This window comes from Mastomys coucha, unplaced genomic scaffold, assembly GCF_008632895.1.
Source record: "Mastomys coucha isolate ucsf_1 unplaced genomic scaffold, UCSF_Mcou_1 pScaffold21, whole genome shotgun sequence".
Classification (NCBI taxonomy): domain Eukaryota; kingdom Metazoa; phylum Chordata; class Mammalia; order Rodentia; family Muridae; genus Mastomys; species Mastomys coucha.
In genome coordinates, this window is record NW_022196904.1 from 41,493,255 (window position 1) to 41,519,802 (window position 26,548).

Genomic DNA, 26,548 nt, shown 5'->3' on the forward strand with positions numbered 1-26,548 from the left:
CCTTCATTTTCTATTTTCCTTTTGTGTGTGTGGTGGATTTATGTGTGTGTGTGGTGAATTTGTGTGTGTGTGTGTGTGTGTGTCGCATGCACACACGCGCGCGCAGGTGTGGAGACAAAGGTCAGAGGTCGACCAAGGTGTCTCTTTTTTTTTTTTTAGTGTTTTTTTCTTATTGTATTTTTAATTAGATATTTTATTTATTTATATGTAAATTTCTCCTTTCCCAGTTTCCCCTCCAAAAAACAAAGAAACAAACAAAAACAACAAAAACAAACCCCTGTTGCCTCCCCCCTCTCCATGCCTGCCACCCCACCCTCTCCCACTTATTGGCCCTGGCATTCCCCTACACTGGGGCACAGAATCTTCACAGGGCCGAGGTCCTCTCCTCCTATTGATGATCGAATTTGCAATCCTCTATTGCACACATGCTGCCAGAACAATCAGACCCCTCCATGTGCAGTCCTTGGTTGGTGGTTGAGACCCTGGGAGCTCTGAGGGTACTAGTTAGTTCATATTGTTGTTTGTCCTAAGGGGCTGCAAACCCCTCAGCTCCATTGGTCCTAGGAATTCTGAGTTTTATAGATATTCTATAATTAGAGGCTAGCTGCATGGGATTTCTATGTGGGGACCCTTATGAATGCTAATTATTCTAGTCTATCAAATTTAACCTATGTGGAGCCAGTTGATGGTTATAATGTCAGTGTCCTTCACGTTGCAATAGTGGTTATGAGGCCAATGACAGGGAATAAGTATAGAATGACCTTTAGTTACCATTAAAATATTGTTAAAGAATTGCCCTGTAAATTTCTGTCATCCCTTTGGCTGGTGGCATTTCTTGGAACTCAGGCTTCTGCTGTGCTACCAGCTTGTGGCCTCACACATAGTGCCCCGTTCTGATTCCTACCCATCAATCGATGGGCTAGACTTCAGCCTAGGCCTGGTTCTGGTACCCTGTGGACCCAGACAAGGATTCTTTGATGGGTGTAGGTTTAGTTGTTCTCATTCTACCCCAATCTTGTCATTTGCACCACCTAGAAAGAAGGTTTAACAGGAAGACCAAATAACCTAGTACTTGCTAGCTGCTTGTGTCTGGACCCACACATTGAAATTACTAGTTGGGTGGTTTGTGATTTGGTTTTGTGTTCAGTTACACACTGGTTTCTTTTCAAAGAACCTAGATTATTAAATGCATAGACAAGGTCAGGGAGCTTGCCCAAGATAAATTTTTATAAATTCATAAACCAAATATAACAGCACCACCTGGCAAATTGTTGGCATCTGGCTCCTCCAGCGCCAAACCAGTTTATCTGTACACAATAACTTTACACAGGCAGCACCTAACAATCTGCATTTTCTTAAGCCCTCCAAACAATTCAGGTACATGCCAACGCTTGGGAAATACCATCTAGATTCACCCCTAAAGGTGAGAAAAGAGGCTGAGGGTACATTCCCCATCCAGAAAGTGGATGAAATAGCCCCAAGTCTAGGATGAGATGAGACGTCAACCACCGGGAGCAAGTGGATCATTAAGGTCCATGCTGGCGGTCAGCATCCCCTGGAAGGTGGCCTTTCAGCAGGAGTTCCTGTTCCCAGCTCAGGCCTCCAGCAGGAATGCCTGTTCACTGCAGGTGGCTGGAGGCTAATCAACACATGGTGCACTCTCCTCTGGTATCCATGCCAAATATTTAAAATTAACTGAGGAAAGCAGCCTTCTTCTGCAGCTGGTGTTTGGTGTTCAGTCTTTTAAAACATAATACTCTAGGCAACCACTATCGCACCATGAATACCTGACTTTCAAAATAAATCCCATTTACCATTCTGATTCAAAATGCAAAATCTCAAAGATGTTCTCTTTTCTTCACATTTACTAAGTACTGCCTCTGTTTGAGTAGTGCGTGTGTGTGTGTGTGTGTATCATCAAATATATAATTTAAAATTTTTAGTATCCTTGTTGAGGAAGTAAAATGAGACAGGTGAAATAAAATTTAAAATCTTTTTTATTGAATGTAGAAATGTTCAAAATGTTTCAATATATAACTAGTATAAAATTATTAATGAGATTTTTTTTTTTTGGAGTGCCTTTGAAATCCAGGGAATATATTGTAATGGCAGTGCCTCTCAGTTCATGCTTACCATATCTGAAGGCTTGATAGCTACTTGTGGTTAGTCATTGACCTGTTGGGTAGAGTAGGTATAAATCTTGGATTGGAGACAAAGTATAGCCTGGTCCAAGCCTCAGTGAGCTCATTTTTCAGGGACTTTGTTCCAGTCAAATGTTTTTCTGCGCATAGTTTCCTGTCATCCTGCTAGGGTTTTCACAAAGAAGTACAGTCAGAGGGGTGCTGAGAATAGGATGCCAGACAGTCTGTTATGATTGTCTCATAGCTTCACTTCCTGGCTCTGTCCCATTTCTCTTGAGATTAAATATCACTTTCAAATCAGACATGGTGCTTATTGACCTAGCATTTGCTGCTTTTCTTGTTAAAATAAGAACTCTTTTTTTACAACAGCAAGATGTTTAACTCATTAGTACCTCTTAGAACAGAGCAAGTGCATTTGAGGCAAATGCTGAGTACTATAGTGACTTCCCAGCCTGACATCACAAAATCCCATTCAGTCCTGTGACAGTTGGTGTGTAAGGTAAGAACTAACATGACTGTTCAGATTTCATACAGTTGAGCTATGAACTTGATCACAGGATTTGTGTTTAGGATCTAGATTCCAATCCTCCTTGCCTCCCTTCATCCTCTTCCTTCCATCTCCTACTTTCTCTTTCTCTCCCTCCTTTTCTGTCTCTCTTATTTTTCTCCCCCTGTATCCTTCTTTCTTCCCATCTCTTCTTTCCACCCTTGTTCCTCCTTAATATTTGGTCCCCAATCTAGAAGGCTTCAAGGGAGGAGGAAGGGCTAGCAAAATTTGGAGGCAGAGTCTACTGAAGGCGTCTTTCTTCAGCTGTCAAGAACATTTTTCTATGCCTTGAAGGCTGGATTCATTTGGGCATATTGGCTGGCATATTCCAATGATCACAGCTCTATGTTCTTAGTTTCTGACACCAGGGTAGTTGGGTTTTCAGACATGATACCTGAATATGAAATCTACAGACATGGGTTATCCTAGAAGCTAATCAGCTTCCCAAAAGCCTTGGAAGTAGCACAGTTCATGCTGTTTTATTAGTTATAGATATCTAAAACTAGGCTTGAATCAAAGAGAATATGATTAGATTAGACCTTTGGATAGAGGTGGATGAAATTATATTGAGGATCACCATGTGGGAAGCAAATAAAGTCAAATTTGGAAAGCTTATCCTTCCCCTAACACAGGAAAATGCCAGTGAGCAACAAGAGCTGAATCACTGTGGGAAGCCAGATGCACCATGTGGTCACATTGTGTGTACATCTAGGCAGTGACTAACTCACTTTCACATTTCTACTTTCATTGCAAGTTTTTTAATTAAATGTCACTTATCTTAGTAAACTTCTCAGAGCCCTGAATTATGGTCCCCTGCTGTGTGTTACTGTGGCATCTTGCTAAACTCTTGGCTTAGCCTGTATCACTTGGGATAAAAATGGTCATTGTATCTTTGGATTGTAGAATCCATGAAGTCATGCTCCATGTCTACACACTCTTATCATATCCCTTGTGATTGATACAGTGTTGAAATTTATTTATTTTTTTTGTCTGTTTTTTTTTCCCTTGTATTTTTTGAATTTAAACTTGACAACCCAAGGAAGAAAAAGACCAAAAATATATCATAATGGTGTACTTCCTTCTCATTTCCCACACAACCCCACCTCTTCTTCCTTGTTCTCCTGTTCCTCACTACCACCCTCCCCCCAACCCCTCAGCCTCTTCTTTCTCCTCTTCCATATTCTTCTTCTTTGATCTTCTCCTCTTCCTTCCTTGATGGAGGTAATCACTTTAGTATACTTACTAGACCTCTGGACCCCAGTTAGACTCTATGGGTCAAAAATATGGAAAAGGATTCCAATTTATAGGTAGTCAATAAAGAAGATTACCCCAGACTATCTGACTAAGAGAAACCAGTGCTTTAGCATGCTGCAGATATTTTACTTATTTAGAGTACTGGGGATTGAACCCAGAACTTGAGTTTCCAAGGAAGGGAATAGAAGAGTACTTACTCTTCTATTGAATTGGACTTCAGCTCCCATGGGACTTTCTTTTCACTATTGTGATATAAACTGTTGGGACAGCATGGGTGCCAGAGATGAATTCCTTTAAGCTTTCCTTCAATGTCATTTCTAAGTTGAGTCTAAATGTTATATAAAGGGTAACATGACAAGAATCAGGAATCTACTGCATGTTAAATTCTGGTCAGCACTCCCTAGTTGTACTTTACTTAATTCTCACAGTCCTTACCAAGGAAAATGATAGAGATTTGGGAGGACACTATTCAAGCAAGTACAGTGGGGTTAGAGGATAAAGTCAGTAGAAATGAACAGATATGTTAAACATGGGAGGAACTACACTGAAAGACTGTTTTTCTGTAATTCTATTTTCATTTTATTTAGTTTACATATAAGGAAACAGACTTGGGAGCAAGAAATTTTCCTGTAGCCTATAGATGCTTCATGTTGGGGCTGTGGATGAGGCTTAGTGTGTCTGCCTGTGACACCATTTTCTTTCTCTTCCCTTCAAACACTGGACATGCATACCCATGAGTATTTCCCCACTGTTTTGTGGTCTTTCCAGCAAGCACTGAAGCCCACAGGGCTTCACTCCTTACTACTCTCACAGGACATTTTGGTGTAGGAATTACACAGAGGTTTTCAATTACAATGATTGCATTGGCTTCTTTTTGTTTGTTTGATTGTTTTTTATTAGATGTTTTCTTTATTTACATGTCAAAATGATATCGCCTTTCCCAGTTTCTCCTCTGAAAAAAAGAAAAAAAAACCTTTTTGCCTCCCCTCTCCCCCTGCTCATCAACCTACCCTCTCCCGCTTCCTGGCCCTGCCATTTCACTACACTAGGGCATAGAACCTTCACAGGACCAAGGACCTCTCCTGCCATTAATTATGAACTAGGCCATTGTCTTAGTCAGGGCTTCGATTCCTGCACAAACATCATGACAAAGAAGCAAGTTGGGGAGGGAAGGGTTTATTTGGCTTACTTCCACATTGCTGTTATCACAAAGGAAGTCAGGACTGGAACTCAAGCAGGTCAGAAAGCAGGAGCTGATGCAGAAGCCATGGAGGGATGTTCCTTACTGGCTTTCTCAGCCTGCTCTCTTATAGAATCCAAGACTTCCAGCCCAGGGATGGCACCACCCACAAGGGGCCCTACCCCCCTTGATCACTAATTGAGAAAATGCCTCACAGCTGGATCTCATGGAGGCACTTCCCCAACTGAAGCTCCCTTCTCTGTGATAACTCCAGCCTGTGTCATGTTGACACACAAAACCAGCCAGTACAGCCATCCTCTGCTATACATATGCTGCTGAATGCTACACATACTGCACACACTGGATGGCTTCCAACAGCTTCCCAACAGATTTTTTTTTCCTCCCTCTTCTAGACTTTGGAGGTTTGGAACTCTAAACTAAAAGAATAAACAAAATTTCCAAAGACTTCAATGAAAAATTCTTGTTTTGCCTTTTCTAGTCATCTAGATTCCCAGTGTCCGGGGTTCTTGGCTTCTGAGGCTCTTGGAGTTCCTTGACTTCTAGCAGTGTCTAGTATTTGCTTATGTCTTTGGCTGATCTTTTTTCTCCTATGTATGTGCATGTCATTTCTTCTGGTAAGGATATTTGTAATGTGTTTGAGGTCTACTCTAATCCTGAAGAACCCTACACAAATTAACTTTAGCTATCCATTTCCCCAATAGGATCACATTCTGAGGTTCTAGGCCACAGAAAATGTTAGGGGACATTCAGTATGTTACACTTAGGTATGGTCAAAGGATTCAGCTGGAATAAAGGATGGTCCGAGACCTGTGGTCATGCCGATAGCATGTTCTTGAACTCTTGCAAGCCTTCAACTTTACTTTCTTTTCCTTTGGAATTTCACAGGTCTGGAGTTCCAGAGCTTCTGGGTAGCTTCATGGTCACCCTCGAAGGAGGAAGAAAGTAGTTTATGCTCCATCACTTTTATTTTGAAAGAGGAGAAAGAACAATCCATTCAGGCACAATCCCCAAAGTGGAAGCAAACATTTGTGATAAAGAAAAAAAATTAACCTCGCATTATTATTTTTTTTTTTTTGCCATATTTTATTTTCATTGTTCCTTTCCAGTTTCTCTAGGTAGCTGTGGAACCAAAGGGAAACATCAGAAGTGCTTTCTTCAAAGTAGACAGATAAAAGTGCTCAGGGAAAAGGTCACTTTGGGGATGTGCATGGCATGTGACCATTAAAAGAAACTAAAGTCAAACAAGCCGCTTTGCGTCTTTCTTTTGTGTTAGTTGTGAGTATCCCTGTTGGACTGGATGTTTTAAGTGAAGCCCCATGACACAAGCACAGATACCAGTTATTCATTAATTTCATAGTTTAATGGTGCATTTCTAAATTATCCCAGTGGTACAGTAACTAATGATTCCTGAATCTGTATCACTTGGTTAGGAAGCTGCTTAGCACTTCTTATGTTTTTATTTGTTTATTTCATTTTTTAAAACAACATATTTTGATCATATCCTACTCTACCCCCTCCCTACCCACCCAGTTTCCTGTTCTTTTTTTTTCCCCCTCAGTCAAAATCTAAGCCTGAAACAAAACAAAAACATAGATTCTCTTTTGTGTTGGCAAAATATTCTTGAACAGGATGTTTGCCCTGGAGTGTGCTTGATAGACCAAGTGACACTCCTTTAGAGAAAACTGATTTTTCCTCTCCCAGGAGCTATGACTTACAAATATCTTCTTGACTCAGTGTGGAATCTTCATGTCTAATTTCTCTTTCTTCCATGTGCCAGGAGTTTCTTCTGCAGGTTTTGTGCATGCTATTAAAATCTCTGAGTTCCTGTTGTGTCTAGAAAATGTTTCGTTTTTTGCATACCCTCCTCTGCTAATTCTCCCAATATCTCTTTGAACTGGCCTTATTGCTCACATTTCAGGGTAACAACAAAGGGACTGAAATATATTGTGCATGCTTTCTAAGACCATGAAGTTAGTGAATTATATAGAAAGATAGATTTGATTTGGAATTCAGGCCTTTTGGCTTTCCAGAGTTTCAGGAGATCTAGAAACTCAGGAATATAGAGGAAACACAAATAATCAGTAAAAACTTTATTGGGCATGGATTCCTGGAGATCGGAGAAAAGACCTAAATGCTAATGTTGCTGGCACCGCTAATGGTGGTACTGATGATGATGATGGTGGTAATTGAGGTGGCTGTGGTGGTGGTGGTGATGATGGTGGTGGTGAGGGTAGTAGTGTTAAGAAGTGCTTTGTGGTGATGGTGACAGTGTGATGATAGTAGTATTGGTGTAGTAAGAATGCCTATGGTGACAGAGTGACTATAATGGTGATGATGTTTGTGTGATAAAGATGGCAATGCTGACACTAATGATGGTGACAGTGTTGATGGCTTCTATCATTTAAAAGTGACTACTTTGTTCCATTTACAATACTGTATACATTATAGACTTTATGAGTAGTCATTAAATAAATGTCTCTCAAACATCTGTCTTGTGGAATAATCTGTTTGAATCTGAGGAAATGAAGACTAAGTCTTTTTCTTGGTACTGACTTCATTTTATATGCGAGTGGGAGCACCATTTGTTAAAGATCCTGCAGGTGACAGCTTGGACATCCCCATCCACCTTTGCTAGTCTCCAAAGCTTTGCCTCTTCACAGAGAATTTTTGGAAGTGTTTGAAATTCATTTTGGTTTTTCTTAGTTCCAGCTGCAAATACCCTAAACTCTTTTATTTAGGAATAAAATACACTTGCTGGTTGTAAAATTTCAAAAAACCTGAAGTGAATAAGAAGTACAAGTATCTCCCATTTGTCCTCTGCCCAACTAAATAACAAATCACTGTTAATGGTTTAACATAGGGTTATATGATTCTATAATATATATATTATTTATTCTATAATATAGATATTCTATATATAATATATATTCTATAATATAGAATATATAATATATATATATATATATAGGCTTTCTCTACATATGCAGTAGTGTCATGTGTAAGTATAGTTTTTATAGTGTATACAATTTGCTATGTTTATTACATAATACCACTTATCCATGTCAAAAGTACAAGATAACATTTTTACTTTGCATTTTTCTTCCTCCTGTTTTTGAGGAATTAGGTAGGAAGAGAGTGAGTCTTTTTACCCATTTCCCCCACTGTCTCCATTGCCTCTTAATGCCATATCCTTCCTGGCTGTCACCTTACTCAGAGCTTTAAGAACTACTTCTTTGTTTGTGAGGCCAGCTCTATTAGTTCACAGTTATACCCCTTCCATGGAACAGCCTCTCCTAAGGGAGCCAGGATGGATGTTTGTAGCTTTGGAAGTGGTTTAAGTTAATGCATTTTGTCTCAGGAGAGGGAAAAAACAGGCCTGATAGTTCTTATGCTGGTGTGTTCCCCAAGCAAGGAGACCAGTTCCCCATGGAGAATTGGCTTAGATTTTAGCACCTGACTTCAGCAGGGAATCGGCAGGGCTTTAGCCTCTAAGACCTTTTACTGGCTAGGCCAATACCTGCTGTGAGGCAAGGGTAGCTGTCCCAAGAGTTTTTGTCTGAGTCCTGGAACTGTGCTGGGACCCTGATGGGCAAAAGGCATACAGTAATGAACATGATTTAGTCTTCCATCCTGGCACATAGTGATCCTAGAGCTGCTTTTATTTTGACATAGAAAAATGCTACTTGAAGAAAAGAGTATTGTGTTGTGTTATAAATAACCTACATCCTTAAGCCCAGATCTTAGAGTTTGTATCTAAGAAACTAGGGAATGCCTTTTAATTGAAGTGTTTATTTTGTACATAACTCATGTCGTATGCCACTACGAAATAGACAAGGTTTTCCACTAGAGAAGAACAGAATATATCTGGGTCATTAGCAAGGTAATCAGCATAAAGAATTTTTACTTTCTGAAGTCCATTTCATTTAGGTCTACACCCCAGTGGGATTTTATATTTCTGTGAATGCATGGACAAAACATTTCATGTGATCTTTTTAATGGATTTAATGATGTTTGGTTTATGGTGAATGGCATTCACTCCTCTAGACTAGTTATATTTTATTTATTTTGTGTGTGGGAGAATCATGTATACCACAGTGTATGCGGAGGTCAAATCATAAACAAGAAGAATCCGTTTTCTCGTTTCACCATGTGAGTCTCAGGAATCAAAATCGAGATATCAAGTGCTCTTACCTGCTGACTCATCTTGCTAGAGTCACAATATCATTTCTGTGATCTAATTTTATGTATCCATCACCTAGAAGAGAAAACCTCACGTCCATCAATAGTCATCCCCCATCCACTTAAACTTAGTTATCACTAACCATGATCCCAACATTCTGTATTCATAAACTTACCTAATCTAGATATTTATATAAAACTGAAACCCTTAACATGTGTTCCTTTATGATTGCCTCTTTTCATTTCACATAATGATTTTGGCATTTGTGTTGGGTATCATCACTGGGTGACAATCCACTCTGTGATGATTTCACATTTCCTTTGTACACTCATCAGCGGACCACCTATTCACCTTTCAGCTCTTATGAACATTGGGATATGTCTATGTGTGGACATAGATTTTCTTTTCTTTTGGATATATTGCTGGAGTTGTTATGATAAGCCTTTGCTTCATAGTTTGAGGAATTGCCAAATTAATTTCCAAAGTAGCTGAAATATTCTATAAAGCTTCTAACAATGTACAAGTGATTTAAATTTCTTTACATAATTTGCCAGTTTATTATTTTCTGTCTTTGAAATCCTGGTTATTCTAATGTATTTGAAGTAACATTTAAGTTTTGTTTTAAAATTTCCTAATATATACACAGTTCTTCATGTATTTATTTGCTGTCTGTATATCTTCTTTGAGGAAATGGCCACTGAATATTTTGTGCCCCTTTACAACACGATTAATGTTTTAGTATTGCATTGTAAAAAGTTCTTTACATAATCTAGATTCAAACCTCTTCACAGATACATAGCTGAAAAATACTTTATTTCAATTTGTGGATTATGTCTTCAATAGCATTTGTATTCTATTTCTTCTTGGCCTATCTTCACAGTCACCATGAGAAGCAAACACAAGGCCGCGCTGCTATCAGCTTGCTTCCTTGCTTAGCTTTGCTCCTCTCAATCTCCTCAACCAGCTCAATAACACTTTCTTGTCTTAATCCTCCTTGACCCCTTTGCAGCTTTTATCTTCCCTCCCTCTACCCTCCTCCTTTCCCTCCCTTGTCTCTATCCTTCCCCCAGCCTCATATTTGTATTAGCACTTAAATTTCAGAAGCTCTGCCAGAGGCTGGGGAGAATGAAAGACAGACAGATATAATTCCTATTCTTAAGAGATTTATGCTCTAGTAGAGAAGGAAGATATCCATCATACATTAATGAATGTAGAAATATAAATGTGATTAACCCATGAAGGAGAAGTGCTGGCCGTGATGTGAAAATGTTCCGGGGAAAATGGCTCCAGCCCAGGGAATCTGGTTTTTGTCTTGCAGTAAGTTAAAGGTTTAATTGAGATCTCAAGGACAAGAAAATACTATGATGTAGGTGGAAGAAGAAAGTGCCTATGGGCAAGAAGAAATGAGGACCTTTTGAAAGGTTTAGTTGGAAAACAAAGCAGTTTTGGTTGGAAAGGAGCAGAAACAACATCATGCTCTGTCTGATGATTTAAAATAAAATGTTTACTTAAGAATAGTGAGGATGTGGTTGACTTTTGTTTGTTTGTCTTTAACTAGGAATGGCAGGAGAATCAGATTTTATTTTTGAAAAGATTTCCTTACAGGACACATGAAGAATAAATTGTCAGAGGGAAAGCAGGGGTAGGGAGGGAGCAGAGCAGTTGGAAAGGTGTGGTGAGAGGGCCAGTGGTATGGGAGCCCTGCAGTGGTGGGAACTGGACAGGGGGCTTATCTTGGGGACTCCACAAAAGAGAAATTTACATGACTCAGGGATGAATTATTATAAAGCATTATGATAAAAGAAGTTATAAAAAAGCCAATAATGACTCCCTGGCTATTTCTTCTGCTATTGTTTGACAGTGAGCACTTTGTATGAGTCTTCTAACCTGTGACTACTAAGGGAAAGAAAACATTTTATTAATTTTAACTGCCATCTAATAAGTAAGTCCAAAAGTAGTTGAGGTACTATGACAATGAAGTAAAGTAATTTATTCTTAGAGCACTTACTAGCAGCAATATACTGTCTTCCACCTTCATTCTTGACTTTCACTACGATCTGAGGAGATAGGCTCTGCTGATTCACATTTTACTATTAGTAAATACAACACACAGAGACTGAACAACTTATGATAGTGCACATAACTAGAAACTATTTAAACCCAAGATCTTCAGTCTGGGGTGTCTGGTTCAGGAATCTGTTTTCTCCACCCTCATATCTTGCTACCTTTCATAAGTCCTTACTTATCTTGTACCTTTGGCATTGTTTGCAGCATCTGGAAAAGCAATTTGATATTTTTAGAAGGAATGGTATATCACTTGTTCCTCTTTGTCAGATACATGTTTAAAGATCCAGTTACTTTGTAGACTTGGGCTTCACAGGCTTCTTTCTCTGGGTTAGAACCAGACTCTCAGATAGTATTGGGAGATCCATGGGAATCGGGAACCATATAGAAGACACTTGTTTCATCACTGGCATGATAAGCACACTTCTATTTGTCACGTTTTTGCTCTGAGTGTAACCAGGTAGCTTCCAAACACTGCTTATTGCTGGGAATGTTCTTCTGGTATGAATGTTCTCAAATCTGATTCCCCCACTCACCCATATTTTGATGCTGGGCAAGTCATTTAACGTGTCTTTTTTCCTACTCCCTTCATTATAAAATGAGAAAACTTCTTATGTTATTGGGTGAGTTAAATAGATGAACACTTGTAAAATATATTTTAGTGTTTAGAATTCTCTTGGTTCAATACCATTATCTAAAAGGCTGGTAAAGTGCAGTCTTCAAAATATCCCTCAAATATGATATGAGTTTCTTCAAAGTTAATTGCCATTGATGACAAAATGAAAATATCACAATGCAGTATTGCAGGGTTGTTTTCACAGTGGGATAAAACAATAAACTACACACTAAGATGGGTGAAATTCACGTGGTCTAAGAGAACAGATTTGGAAAGGTTGTTTTTAATGTGGCTTTAAACTGACATGTAAAGCAAGGCAGGGCTATATTTATTCTAACCATATGGAGTAGGGAGTATTTTGAGTCAGGAAAATAATGTGAAAAAACAAGAGAATGCTAAATAAATACTGAACTGCAAGAATGAAGTTGTATTGCCAAGACAGCAATGGTCTCAGGTCATTGCATAAAAGAATTGTCCTCTAGGGTACTAAGGGACATGAGCAGGTAGACAAGGGTAGACCTGGCTTGGGAATGTTTCATAACCACTGCCCCTCCACACACACTAATCTTTTGTTTTGAGTATTCTTTGTAATCAACTCTGGCTAAGAAGACCATCCTGCTCTTGAAAGGTTATATATTTCTTGTATGAAGTATCTTCTCTCCTGTAGATGCAATGACTTCTCTGTCGTGGATTCTCATTCTCATTGTACGTGCTCCTATTAGCATGACAACACATACTGCTTTGTTCAAATCATTCAGAATTGTGCCTGTTATCACGACACCATTATTAACAGAGTATCCTTTGCTTTTGATGTGTCCCGACAGATGGTTGGATGAAATATAGTCACCAACTTAAAACTGTATCACTTCTCTCCTATGTTCTGATTGGTGTCTGATTAGCACAAAACACTCAGCATTTCCAATCAATTTATGTTGTTATACAGTTGCCACATGTTGCACTAAGGCACTGTTTTTCAGGAGTGGCTATGCTGTACTACATTCCTGGAAGCACTAAGGAATCTTTGAAGAGGCAACTTTGGTTGTCATGATCTGGGTCAAGGAGTGCCATTTTAGCTTGCTATTGTGTGTCCAGGATGTTTAGAATCATGAGCGTTGGTCACAAAGGAAATTTGCCAATACAGATTTCATCAGCATCATGATCGAGGATCATCCCCCTAAGACTCAAATATTAACACAGTATAGGTTCCATGGTTTCTTTATGACAAAGACAGTGGATATACAAAGGAAGTTCTTAAGTATTCCAGGTTTGCCTCAAACTTGATATCGTCTTGCCTCAGACCCATCCCAAATGCTAGAGTCAAAGGCATGATTCACCATGCTTGGCTAGTCAGTACCATTCTTATGGGTGAGTACCAGCGCACTTCTCCAGTCTAGCTGTTCCTAATTTTGTAATGGCATCGCTTCTCCTCCTTTCCCACCCTGCAGAGCATGATGATTGTGGCAGCGGACAACACAACTGTGACAAAAATGCCATCTGTACCAACACAGTCCAGGGACATAGCTGCACCTGCCAGCCAGGCTATGTGGGAAATGGCACTGTCTGCAAAGGTAGGTTTGCTTGCTGCCCTGTGGGGCACCTCCACCTGCTATCCGGCCTGACATTGGATTGTTCATGAGCAGAATTCCTGTTATCACTATGGGAGCTGAATATAGCTGGTTTCTGCCTCTGTTCTATCTGTTGGCCAGGGTACTGTGCATGGGAGAAAAAGCCCTAGCAGTTTAGAGGTTGTAGATGTGGGTCCTGGTGCAATTCCACATCTGAATGGGCTGCTCCAGCTTGGCCTCTTAGAGAAAATTGGAACAAGTGATGGAAGATCCAATTCTGGTATGAATTTGGGTCCATGTGAGCTGTGGTCAGAGGATAAGTAGGCACCAGTTGTGCTCACACTCAGGGCATCTTGACTGCTTGACTGAGAATCTTTACCCTTAGAATGCTGATTACAGCTCAGCCAGTGGTCTGACTTTGTATATATTTTATGGTCATCTTCGTTTCCTTCCTTTAGCCCTATGAGAATGTGGGGCCTCCCAACTGGCCACCTACTATCCATGTACTCTTTTTCTACAGAAGCCAGTCCTTGGACATGGCTATTCTCTCACCCTTCATGGGTGGGTCACTTTCTTTATGTTTCTGCTCTGATGTCCACATATCACAGAAGCACCCTTAGTGTTCCTAAGACCGAACCTGCTGAACTGCTTTTCATAAGCAGCCTGACTGGACACCCTATATTACATCTTTGTGCTTGTCTCTGTGTTATTTGCCTTGCCGTGAGGGTGGAAGCCTTGGGTAGCAAGCACATTGTCATATCCTCACAGCTTAATGTCTAAGTAAAGAATGTGCCTGGCATACTATAGCAATTCATTACTTACGTGATAACCAGTCCAATCAATCAACAAGGAAAGAGACACAACTTCCCTCCTTCTCTTCCTTCCCTTCCTACATCTCCTTCTCCCCTAACTAGAAATTAAAACAAAAGCAGAAAGGAAAGATAATTGTAATTATAGTGTGTAACTTTTAGAAAAAAAATGTGCTCACATATTTGATAAACAGATTGAAGCACTTTAAGCCAAGCAATACATATTGCTAAATATCTTGGCATTTAAGGTTAAATGGACAGAATGCTTGCAGACAGTTCTAAATGAGATTAGCATAACCTGACCTGAGGGTTAAGGTTCTGAATAGAAGAGTGTTTATCTGCCTTGCCAACCTGGCATTAGTGCTGGAATGGAAATCGGGCTTTAACTAAGCAGTTGTCAATATGTAGCTGATAGTCTAAGCCTCCTTTCTTATCTGTCATTAGCTGGATAAAATCTGGTGATCCTGGAAAGCATTCTTGTCTCAGTGGCTGATAATATTGGCATTTATTTTGTAAACACACAGTGAGTGTAAATTTTATGCTCAGAACTCCCTCTGCAACCACAACCCTCCCCTCTCCCCCCCCAAAAAAAAAAGAAAAAGAAAAAGAAAAAAAAAGAGGTGAGACAGGGCCTCAGAGGATTCATCATTTAAAAATGGAAAACAATTTGAACAAATGCTTCCAACCCAAGTGGTAAAATTTACAAAGCAGCACTGGCTCATACAAAAGAGGTTCATGAGAAGTCTGAAAACATTGAGCCTTGTGCTATGTGGTGTACATATTAGGATTCCTTTGGTGGTAAGCAACAGGAACCAAAAATGAAGACTTGTGATTTGGAGAGCCAAGAGACAAATATAAGTTTAGGCTTCCTTTACAAAAGCAGTCAAGGCTTGCTTCTTAAATGTACACAAATATTTATCCTCATTTGTGCTTGAAATTGACTGTTCAGTGTTGCTTCTTTGGGTATGGAGGACTGTCTCTGTGTGACTGCTGACCCATAGGATGGCTATAGATCTTTCCTGTAGTATGGAATCCTCAAATGGATATGCCCCCATCTCCCACACCCGACCTTGCTTGAGCAGAGAACTTGAATCAAGCATCCTCCCTTCCTAAGATTTCATATCCTACATCCACAGAAGACAAGGCACTCAACAATGTGATGATCTCTACAGCAGTTCTCTGGATATCTGTATCGTGCACCAGGTCCTTGACATCCAGCACCCAGGAGGGTGCCATCATTCTTATTCTGGAAATAGCACAACATATTTGCTCAGTCCCAACCCTTTCAGTCTCTGCTAGTAGAAGTTTTTAAGCTATTTTGGTATGATGAAAAGGCAGAGAGACATCTGGAGGGACTGCATTTGAACTAAAGTTTTCTAGGGCATCCAACCCAGACTTTTGTCTTATCCAAGAGCTTGTGAGTAAGTGAGAGGAGACACAGGCATGTTGAATGTATGTGACCTTTCTTACTCTTCTTGTCTGCACTAAGAATCGGTGTGCCCGGGAGAACACCCAGTCTGGGTCTTACTGAATCCTACTTAGAACAAATCCATGTGTTTGAAGTTCTTAAGAACTTTGCAGTGGTGATTACAGAATGCCAGGCCCCAAGTGTGGAGCCCTCCTAGGTGATGCCTACTTGTGAAGTTGGTCCTGCATGGTGTGAACTAGAGATTACTGAAAAAAAAAAAAGATTTCCCAGGAATATCACAGAACCCAAAGGCAGAAAGGAGCCTGGCATTGGGGATAACTGCTCCAAAGGGTACAATTTGAGGTGCACACTTCCTTGTGGCTTGTTCTGTTTTGTTGTTGTTGTTCTCTCACTGCACACTGGGATTCTATTTGTCTCAGACACCAGGTTTGACCAGGGAATTTGATATGGCCATTCTCTTGGATCTGATTAATAGCAGATCTGTTTGGGAAACTGGTAATTGGTTGATTAATTTTGAGAACAGTTGTGGTTTTGAGAAGAGACTAGAAATGGTAGGCTCTTCCATTCAGTAGCAAATGAAGGGAAGTCAAGTACATAGAAGCTGAAGTGCTGTCATGAAGCTTCCTCTCACTCCTCAGGGCAGGAGGAAAACTTAGACTGGGTGATCCCATGGGCACACTGATCCCTAGTGTGGAGATGAAGAAAGAACTGGGAGGCAAACGTCCATCATGTCCACATCTCTTCAACTCACCTGCAGTCAGGGTGAGGTTAAGTCTAGAGGCCAGATGGGATTGCTCAGGAGGGACTGTCAAATGGTGTGCGTCAGCACCTTCTCCTGAACACACTTCAAATAATGATCACTAAGAAGTGGCAAAATATTTGTGTCTGCCCTCCCACTGGTATTCTGATCTGTGAGATATGTCAGGAGTCTTTTTTACAAAATGTGTAATTATTTACATGGAAATCAGAGCTAAGGGGCTAAGTGCAGACTACTGTTACTGCCTCTGTATCTTGATAGCATTTCAGAAGCTGATAGGTTGTGACATCCTTGTGGTATCTTTTTACACCTATACTTCCTTTGTCTATAGAAGTGAATTAATTAATCTTCTTCTTCCTGGGGTTTATTCTCAGGTATCTGAGGGGACACTTTAACGATCTGTAACATGTGGAGATGCAGATGTCCCTAGTAACATTTCAAGTCCTAGATTCCCATCCTGATGCCTTAGGCTGGGGGATTATCCTTCATCTGTGTCCCAAAAAGCTCTCTGAATGCCATCTCTGCCTGTACCACCACATATTACACCTGTTTCTTTACGCATCTGCTTCCTGTACATTGTTGGCTTAATGTATCTGCAACAATGCTTAGCAAAAGTAGAGTGTACCATCAACCTTGGAAGTTTCCTCATGAGGGAACATTAGGCAAATATGACTTTCTAATGGAATATGCACTCAGGTATCTGGAAGGTTCTATAAGAAAGCAAGTCTGTCTGGATTCTGAAGAGTTAGGGGTCACACAAGCTTATCCCCATCTGAGAGACCACTGCTTCCTGAAATAGATACACAAACCAATCTCAGTGTGAAGCCTGGGCTGCTAATGGGAGACAGGCTTCAAAGAAAAACACTAGTTATGTTCACTGTATAAATTTTCGGCACATAAGTGAGACTTTCTTCTAAGGCTTCTAAGAATCTGGTAGTTCTCGGAGGTGACATATTATGAGCACTTTGCAGAGAGTACTTGCATAGAAGGGCTACTTCCTGGAAACATCTATTTGATGGGAGTCTGGATACTCTCACTGTATGGCAGGAGGCCAGAAACAGAAGGCTAGGGAAGGTTGGGCATAGAAAAATTAATGTGACAGCTCACACTCACAATGCCACTGACATCTTGAGTTAGCAGATATTCTAAGGAAAGCAGACATCTTGCAGGTGCTGAGAGATGATTTCAGCAGCTCATAGGCACTGTGAGAAGAAGAGAGAGGGAGAGAGGGAACAGAATAGTAAGTTGTTATAGCAAGCTATCACTGAAAATAATAAAATTGATGAACTGCCGGGCTGTGAATCAGAGTAGATGAAATTTGAAGATTTTGAAGCAAATAGCAAGGGAAATGGGAAGCCTTTGGCAAAGGTGCTTATAGCACTCTAGACAGAGTTCTGAAACGTGGTTAATGTAACGAGGAAGAACTTGGGAAGGCTTCGTTCTGAAATTCCAATGTTAGGGTTGCAGACAGAATGTTGAAGAGAATGATGATGAAAAAGATTGACTGATAAAATAAGAGATCTTGACCCAGCCAGAGACTAGTCCATTTGTAAAAGCACACCCACACCATAAGCGGGTAAGGATGGTATGTACACCTATACTTATAGAACAATTTCCTAACAGCTCAGGAAGGATACTATATTTTTATTCCAGCTCAGACTGGTTTATAAAGGTAGAAAACAAATAGATTAGGGGTAGCCCAGCAAGGCAGTCAGGAAGATGAGCTCTTGAAGTATTCTTTTTATATGGATTATTCTTTTTAAGATTATTCATTTTATTTTTGTACATGTTTGTGCGCCTGCTTGTTTGTGTGAACACCCAATATATGCAGATATCTGCAGAGGCCAGAGGGGATGGCAGGTTTCCTGGAACTGGGGTTACTGGTGATTGTAGCTACTTATCTGGGGGCTAGGAACTGAACGCAGGTATTCAGCAAGAACAGCAAGTACTCTCAACTACTTATCCACCTCTTTGGCCCCATGGAACACGCTTGTAATAGAGCAATCTAAAAATCTTTTAAATTGATTAATTAATATCCTGACCACAGCTTCTCCTGCCTTCTCTTTCCCCAGATTCTCCCCCACTTTTTCTCATTCCATCCACTCCTCCTCCATTTCTCTTCAGGAAAGGGGAGGTTTCCCATGGATATCAAATAGCCCTGGCATAATAAATTGCAGCAAGACTAGGCATCTTCTCCCATTAAAGCTAGATGAGGCAGCCCATTAGGCAAAATGGGTCTAAAAGGCAGGCAACAGAGTTATAGAGAGGACCTGCTTCCTCTGTTAGGAGTCCCACATGAAGACCAAGCTACGCAACTGTAACATTATGTGCAGAGGGCCTGTGTCAGTCCCATGCATGCTTCCTGGTTGGCAGTTCAATCCCTGTGAGCCCCTATGGGCCCAGGTTAGTTGATTCTTTATGTTTCCTTATGGTGTTCTTGACCCCTCTGGCTCCTACAATCCTTCATCCACTCATTCTACAGCATGCAGCATTTCTCAAGCTCTTCCTAATGTTTGGCTGTAGGTTTTTGTTATCTGTTTCCATCAGTTGCCAGGTGAAGCCTCTCTGATGACAATTATGCTAGGCTCTTGTGTACATGCATAGAAGAATATCATTAGCAGTGTTGGGGTGGGTTCCGTCTCATCGCATAGGTCTCAAGCTGAACCAGTCATTGGTTGGCCACTCCCTCAGTTTCTGCTCCATCTTTACCCCTGCATATCTTGTAGGTCACCTAAAGTTTTCTATGTGTGGATGTTAACACAAGAGGATCCCCTTTCATTAGTGTTTAAGAATCTCCATAGCTGCATATGGACATTCTTGGGTCAAATAAGTTTACTGAAAGGAATAGGACTCTCAAATAACATAGGACTGTTAAGAAATTTGACTATAAGTCAGTTGCATTAAAAACAAAACTGATGTAAATGTGGATGAGGAAAACTCCACTTCAATTAAGTCAACTAGTCAGAAAACATGCATAGCATAGGACATGCATTTGAACACATAGTGGCAGAACACTACTTGTTAGAAACGTGCAGACCCAAAATATGCTTAAGCGTGCTCAGACCTTAGAAGTGGTTTTCAGAACAGTAAATCTGTGTGTCTGTCTATGTGTATCTAATTGTCTGTCTACCCATCTCTATCCACCCTGTAATTAATCTCCATTTTTCTTCCTAAACAAACAAACAAGCAAACAAACTGTTTCTTATTCGAGGACACCTAAACTCCTATAGGACCCCTTGTCCTGTAAAGCTTTGCCTCTTCTGGACATTTTGAGCCTCATCTATCAGCATACTGTCTTTTCCTCCTCCTCCATAGTCATGCTGAAGGCCCACTGACTATCCATGTCCAGACAAGTTAGCTTCATGTGATTTTTCTCCCCCTGAGAATCAACTCATGATCTAGAATAACCTCTCACATCCTCCTCTTGCCCATTAATTCTCTGTTCACACACCTCAGTGCAGCTCAAGTTGCTGATTCCCTTCATCTCCTCAGTCAGGATGGACGAAATCCCTCTTCCTTCTGATGTATTCTTCAATGCATTATTGTCTAGTCAAACCAAGCAGTTCACACATAGCTTCTTGCTGCCTTGAGACCCTATGTATGATGATGACTTACCAAGCAGTTGCAATAAGCTGGACCACTTGACAAAGGTCAGCTCTGTTCTTATAGTATGATGGGTGAGTCATTCCTGAATATAGACTAACACAGAGAATGTAGGATCTGATTTGATATCAAGGCAGCGAGGAACAACCATAAATTTGCAACAGTGTTTCCTAATCCTATAGCTTTGCAGACACCCTTGGGAATTCAGCTTTGCTGAATAAACCTCTAGGCTGAATATTCTGAGCAATGAGCAGCACTCTCTATTGACTCCCAAGAAGTATAGTACCTTCTTCCACTAAGCAGAGTGAGTTTTTGTTATATTTTTCTGTGTATTTCTGCAATTTCATCCCTTTTTTCTTGGAATCCTCAATGATGACTCTGCCTTAAGAACTTTCTCCTGCTGTAATCAGTGATATAAATGGCAACTAGAATATAAGTTATTGAATAATATTTACTGCAGACTCTGTGAGCTTTGCACTATTGTAAGTACTAGTAAATGTTTAGCTTTTGGTTCAACTATAACTCAACTTCCTGTAGCCTTTGAAATCATCAACTACTTTTAATTGTTCAAAAAAAAAAAACTTTCTCCTTCCCCCAAGAAAGTTCACTGTCTTTGACTTTTTCTTATTTCAACAAATACTCTGATTTCTTTGGTAAACTTTTGACTAGCCTTTCAACATTTTCTCCCTCCTCCTCTTTCCTAAGTAACCATGTTCAAACATAAAGGCTTAAACAACACTTATTTTCTGACAAGCAATGAAATTTATGCCTTTACTTCCAAACTCTAAGGTCACGAGCCATCTTAAACCACCTCTTTGAGTCTCTCACAGGTACTGTAGTCACCTTTGTCCATTGGGAATATGCTCCAAGATTATCAACAGATACCTGAAAATTAGCTAAAACCATGTGTGTCTGTGTGTGTATGTATCTATATTGTTGTGTGTGTGTGTGTGTGTATGTATATGTATATATATATATATATATATATACACATATGTATGTATATATATACACACAAATATATATGTATATGTATACACACATATATAATATATATATACACACACACACACACATATATATATATATATGTATATATGTTTATATTACAGCAGATACACTGGACAAAAGTGTGGTTCATATCCAAGATAAGATAGGACAAAATAACTGTTCTTATCATGCTATCCAGAAAGCCACACAATTTGAAATTTATGAATTTTATTGAAATTTTCCATGTAAACATTTTCAGATATTGTCTGTGGTTAAGCATACTACAGAAATAAAAATGAAAGTAGGGGAGGCAATCGTATCCCAAAATTGTACAATGCAAACAGAGGCTTTACTTCTTCCTCTAAGCCTTTCCATAACTGGGCACTCGGGTCATGTCTTACCAGATTGCTTAAAACCTGACCTAGATGTTTCCTTTTGTTTCTTGTTTTTATGTTATATACCACCCCATCAGCAAATCTGTCATCAGTCCCTTATCGACAATACAGTAATTTCTTACCACTACAGACCTCTGTCATAGCTTAAACCACAATCATCTCCTCACTGCTGTACGTACTAGAAAGAATTCTGGCTAGGATTTTGAAAACTACATATGTGATTGCAGGGATCATACACAGCAACTTCTATCTTCTCATAGATTGAATAGTGGAGAGTTAGGATAGATGCTGAAATTATGGAGAAGAAGAGGTGCTTCAAGAAATGAGCAGCCACAGCAGTGAGGGCCAGGCTGGTGGAAAGGTAGAATGAGCTCTGGTGGGAGGAAAAGGTCTAAAATGAAATAGAAACCCAAAAAGTAACTTTTTCCCTTGAGATTAAAGAATTTCAAAAAAACCCCACAGCCATTGCCAGAGTGTACAGCATGAGATACTCAGCTAAGATGAAGAAAAGAGCTGTTGTGTGAGACTCACTCGTATGTGAGAATTGTGTCCTGCTTGTAAGCTTTGGAGGTAGACATATCAGGCTCATGTGTTGCAATATGGTACTAGTAATATGGCCATGACTCTATCAAAGGCTATCAATGACAAAGCAACACACAATGCTCATTTCTTCAAACCAGTGTCCCTGTCTCTACAGGGGCCCAAGGGTACTTGCTTCATGTGATTATATGATTTTAAATAAAACAACACAGATAAACGGGATTAAAACATCACTGGACATTTCTGCCTTCCCATCTGTATTAGTTACTTTTCCTTTTGCGGTGATAGAATACTATACTGTCCTAATATCATTTCTATTGCTGTGATTAAATACTCTGACAAAAAGCAGCTTTGAAGAAGAAGGGGTGTATGCATTTTACAATTGCAGGTTATAGTCATAACTGTAGGGACACTGAGGCAGGGACTCAGCTACATCACACCTACAGTCAAGAACAGAGAGAAACAACAATCTATGCATGCTAGCTCTCTTCCATCTTATGTAGTCTAGTAGCACAAGTATAGGGAATGGTGCCACCCACAGTGGTCTAGGTCTTCTCTATCAATTAACAATCAAGGCAGTCTCTCATATGCCAACTTGATATTGATAAACCCTCAAGAATATTCTTTTTCTGAATAGCTATAGGTTGTAGCATGTTGGCATTCAAAACTAACCAGCATACTGAACAAAGCAACTTTTAAGGAAGAAGTTATATCAATTTACAGTTTGAAAGACATTCCATCCTGGTAGAGAAGCCATGATGAGAGAGTTTAGGTAGCTAGTCAAAAAAATTTATAGTCAAGAAGCAGAAAATAATGAATGGTGGTGCTCAGTTTGCTTTTTCCTATTTTATTAGTGAGACCCTAGCTCATAGAATGATGATGGGTGTTCCCACCTCAGTTAAGCTAATCAAGATAATCTCTCATAGACACGCTCAGAGGTTTGACTCCTAGGTTATTCTAGATCCTGTCAAGTTGACAATCAGTATTAGCTCGCTCTTTCTTTTTTAAAGATTTATTTACTTCATTTATGTGTGTACACTGCCGCTGTCTTCAGACACACCAGAATAAGGCATCAGATGCCTATTACAGATGGTTGTGAGCCACCATGTGGTTGCTGGGAATTGAACTCAGCACCTCTGGAAAAGCAGTCAGTGCTCTTAACTGCTTAGCCATCTCTCCAGCCCCAGTATTAGCTCTTATATGATCTTCAGTATTATCACCATGTAAAATCAATTTCCTTTGTATATACTGAGCTTTCTCACAAACATAGGCATATATATATGTATATATATATACACATATATACATATATATGTATATTACATGCATTCAACAGTTATCTCTGTCCCTGTTCAAGGTATTGATTGTGCTAATATTAAGTATGCTTTAATAGCATCAAAGCCATATGTATTTCCTATTTTAATTATTACAAGGCTGGACTGGCTACTTCAATATATATTTTAAGAAAACAAAAGTGAGAAATGTCTCTTTGTGATCGAAGGGTCATAAAAATTTACCTAAGTGTGGTGTGTACTGTTGAGTGTGACATTGTCCTTTCATGTGTGCCCTTCCTTGCTGTAACTAAGAGTTATTCCTGGGATTGAGATCAACCTTTATGTGACCCCACATAGCATAACCAGTTAATTCTCAATCACAGACAAACCCAAGATCACTTTATTCCATAAAAATTAGGAGCTGACTCTGCCACATGTTGGAACTTGAGATGCCACAGGTTTCCTGTCGCCACAGCGGGTTTAAGTCAACCGAGAATAGTTATGGGACAGGGTGGACAGCACAGTGGCCTTTGGAGTACATAAGACAGCAGGACCATACTTCAGAGATGACCTCCATCCCTTCTTAATGCAATGGGCTGATGCTGTAGTTGAGGATGCAGAAACCTGGCCAGACAGAGACTGGAAATTCTGAGGACCTCACTGTGGCTCAGTGTAAGGAACCCAGGACAGAGACTTCATCAGGCTTGCCAAGTAAATGCTCCTTTATAAGGCAGCGCGTGCTGTTTCCTGGGGGAGACAATGAAAGCTGAAGCAGTTTTTCTATGACTGCTTTGTCCTGGAGGCTGGGAAGGTATGTGAGAGGCCCCCTGTTCCCACCTGTACTACCATTGTTTGTGGTGATGTTGATAAGCAGTACTGGTGGATTTGCACACTTCCTGACAGACAAATGCTTACCAGCAAGCACTGCTACCAAATGTGCCAGCAAGCAACTTGTTATGGGCCTAAAAGAGGAAGCATTTTATAATACTGATTTAACTCCGAGAGAAGAAAAAGCCTCTACGCCCAAAGAAAGTTATGATGCTTAATACTTCAGCAATTCATTTTTTGAAAATGTATCTGAAACTGGAAAATAGAAATGATTTTTCTCATACTCGGTTACTGAGAGACATGTGTGCCTGTACATCTGGTAAAGGGCTGTGGGACACTGAAAGCTAGGATGCCCTCCCAAAACAGGAAAGAGAACATTGACAGACCAATGAAGACAGAAGCCAATCTCAGTGACAAAAGCCTCCTCCATTGGTTGTGTTTCTTGGCTTGTTAAGATAGCTCTTGTAGCTTTTTTCTGGGCCTTTAATATTTCTTTCCTTCCACTGCTTTTCCAATAGGAGAGAAAAGAAAGACTCTCTTGGATATGTTTAAATCACAGTTCACTGCTAAGCGATGTCAGCACTTACTGTTTTAGGCTCCCAGCCTGGAAGACAGTAAAGGAGTCCCCTGAGGCTTAAAGGAAGCATCCTAAGCTAGCTTGACTCTCTGAGGGTGTGGAAATAAGATGTGTTGACAAGTGCTGACTCTTTCCAAAGCTGAGGCTGCACTTGGGTGAATTTCACAGGTGTTGGTACCCTACTTGTCACTGCGTAAATGACTTACAAGATTAGCATAGCAATATAAATACCCATCAGTCCATTTTATTTTAAAACAGGCAACTAAGCATAGTGTGTCTATGGAGCCATTGGGACAAGATTGCCTTCCTTTCCTAAGTAACAATTTTCAAAGGACCAGAAAACTTCCCCTAGACAGCTTTACTCAGAGATGCCATGGTCAGTGTCCAGGTACAGTGCTGCAATGTGATGTGTGCTGCTGAGCAATTATTGACAAAATACTCCAATTATTCAGTGACTGACACTGGGGAGAACATTCAGCGGTTAAGGGGACATACTGCTTTTGCAAAGCATTTGAGTTCTGTTCCTAGCTCCAGATATTACACGGCTCATAATCACTTGTAACTTTAGCGTCAGGATATTGGCTACTTCTGAACTCCACAACACGCACACTTGTACATATAATTAAAAATAATAAAAATAAATCTCAGAGAATCAGCCAGTGATGGATACCATTATAGAACAGCAGCTGATGATGCATCTGTATTGGGCCAGGTTGTGCACAGAGAGTAAAAACTGCTTTACTTTGACCATGTTTAAGGCAAGATTAGCATTTAAGAACTATTACCCCTTCCTTTTTTCTTTTTCTTTTTTTCTCTTTTTCTTTTTTGAGACAAGCTCTCTCTATAGAGCCCTGGCTGTCCTGGACCCTGCTATGTAGATGATCTGGCTTAACATTCACAGAAATCCATCTGCCTCTGTCTCCATCTCCTGGGTGGTAGGTTTCAAGGCATGAATCACCACATCTGCACTGTTCTATTAACTTTTAATGAATGCACAAATAGCCAAGTCCTCCCCTACTTCACAGGCACAAATAATTTTAATCTTAATGCTATATATAGCATGGATAAGGTTTTATCAAACTCAATGTAAGCCAAAGACAGGTGCTACCTTCAGGTTTGACCCATAAACAAACTGGGCACAACCTGCTACTGTCTTGCTGCTGCTGGAGGGATGCAACTACTGAAAGGGATGCAGCTGCTGAAAACCATGTAACAGGTGAGCTCCCTTTGGGAAGCCACTCTGCAACCACATCTGGTGAACAATGGGAACCACTTGAACAGGTTACTGGGCATCTGTTAGAACTCTATATAATTTTCTTAGTGGATATAGGCAGAGTCACACATGCTGTGTTACCTAACACTGTTTTGTGTAGGATCTGAGAGCTAAGTGGTCCGGAGTCTGGGATGAATGCTATTGTTGGGTCTACCTGCATATTATACATTTTACCATTATCTTAGCAAGTTTCTTTGGTTCAGGTCTCTCTATTCAGGCAGCAAAGCATGGGGATGCAATTATTACTAAAGGATCTCCTCTTACATTCTAAGAGATAGAAACTTTTCCTGGACCTCAAAAAGACTTAAGACTGTTAGCCTATTATTCTCTTCACTTACCCTGTCTTTAAGAGAACAATGTTCCAGCCAGCCTTCCTTGCTTTGGTCTCCCATATTTCAGCTCTTAAAACCTAATTTAATGCATAGCTTTAATTTTAAGTCATGTATTTTTCCCTAACCCTAACCTTAAGTAATGTATGTGTGTTTGTATATAGTGGTAAATAAAT

General features: G+C 40.0%; 1 protein-coding gene and 1 long non-coding RNA gene across 4 annotated transcripts in view; one reads left to right on the top strand and one right to left on the bottom strand.

Moving 5' to 3' along the window:
* Nell1 (neural EGFL like 1) overlaps positions 1-26,548 on the top strand; it is an 839,869-nt gene that overhangs the window by 528,278 nt on the left and 285,043 nt on the right. For all 3 annotated transcript variants that reach the window (XM_031386788.1, XM_031386787.1, XM_031386789.1), the window contains exon 14: positions 13,449-13,571. In XM_031386788.1, coding sequence (XP_031242648.1) covers positions 13,449-13,571 — 123 coding nt within the window. The remainder of the gene's footprint in view (positions 1-13,448; positions 13,572-26,548) is intronic.
* On the bottom strand, positions 15,272-25,714 carry LOC116102279. Its single transcript, XR_004123050.1, has 3 exons — positions 25,670-25,714; positions 24,781-24,920; positions 15,272-15,623 (listed from the first exon to the last, which is right to left on the bottom strand). It is a non-coding gene; the product is annotated as an uncharacterized LOC116102279 (long non-coding RNA).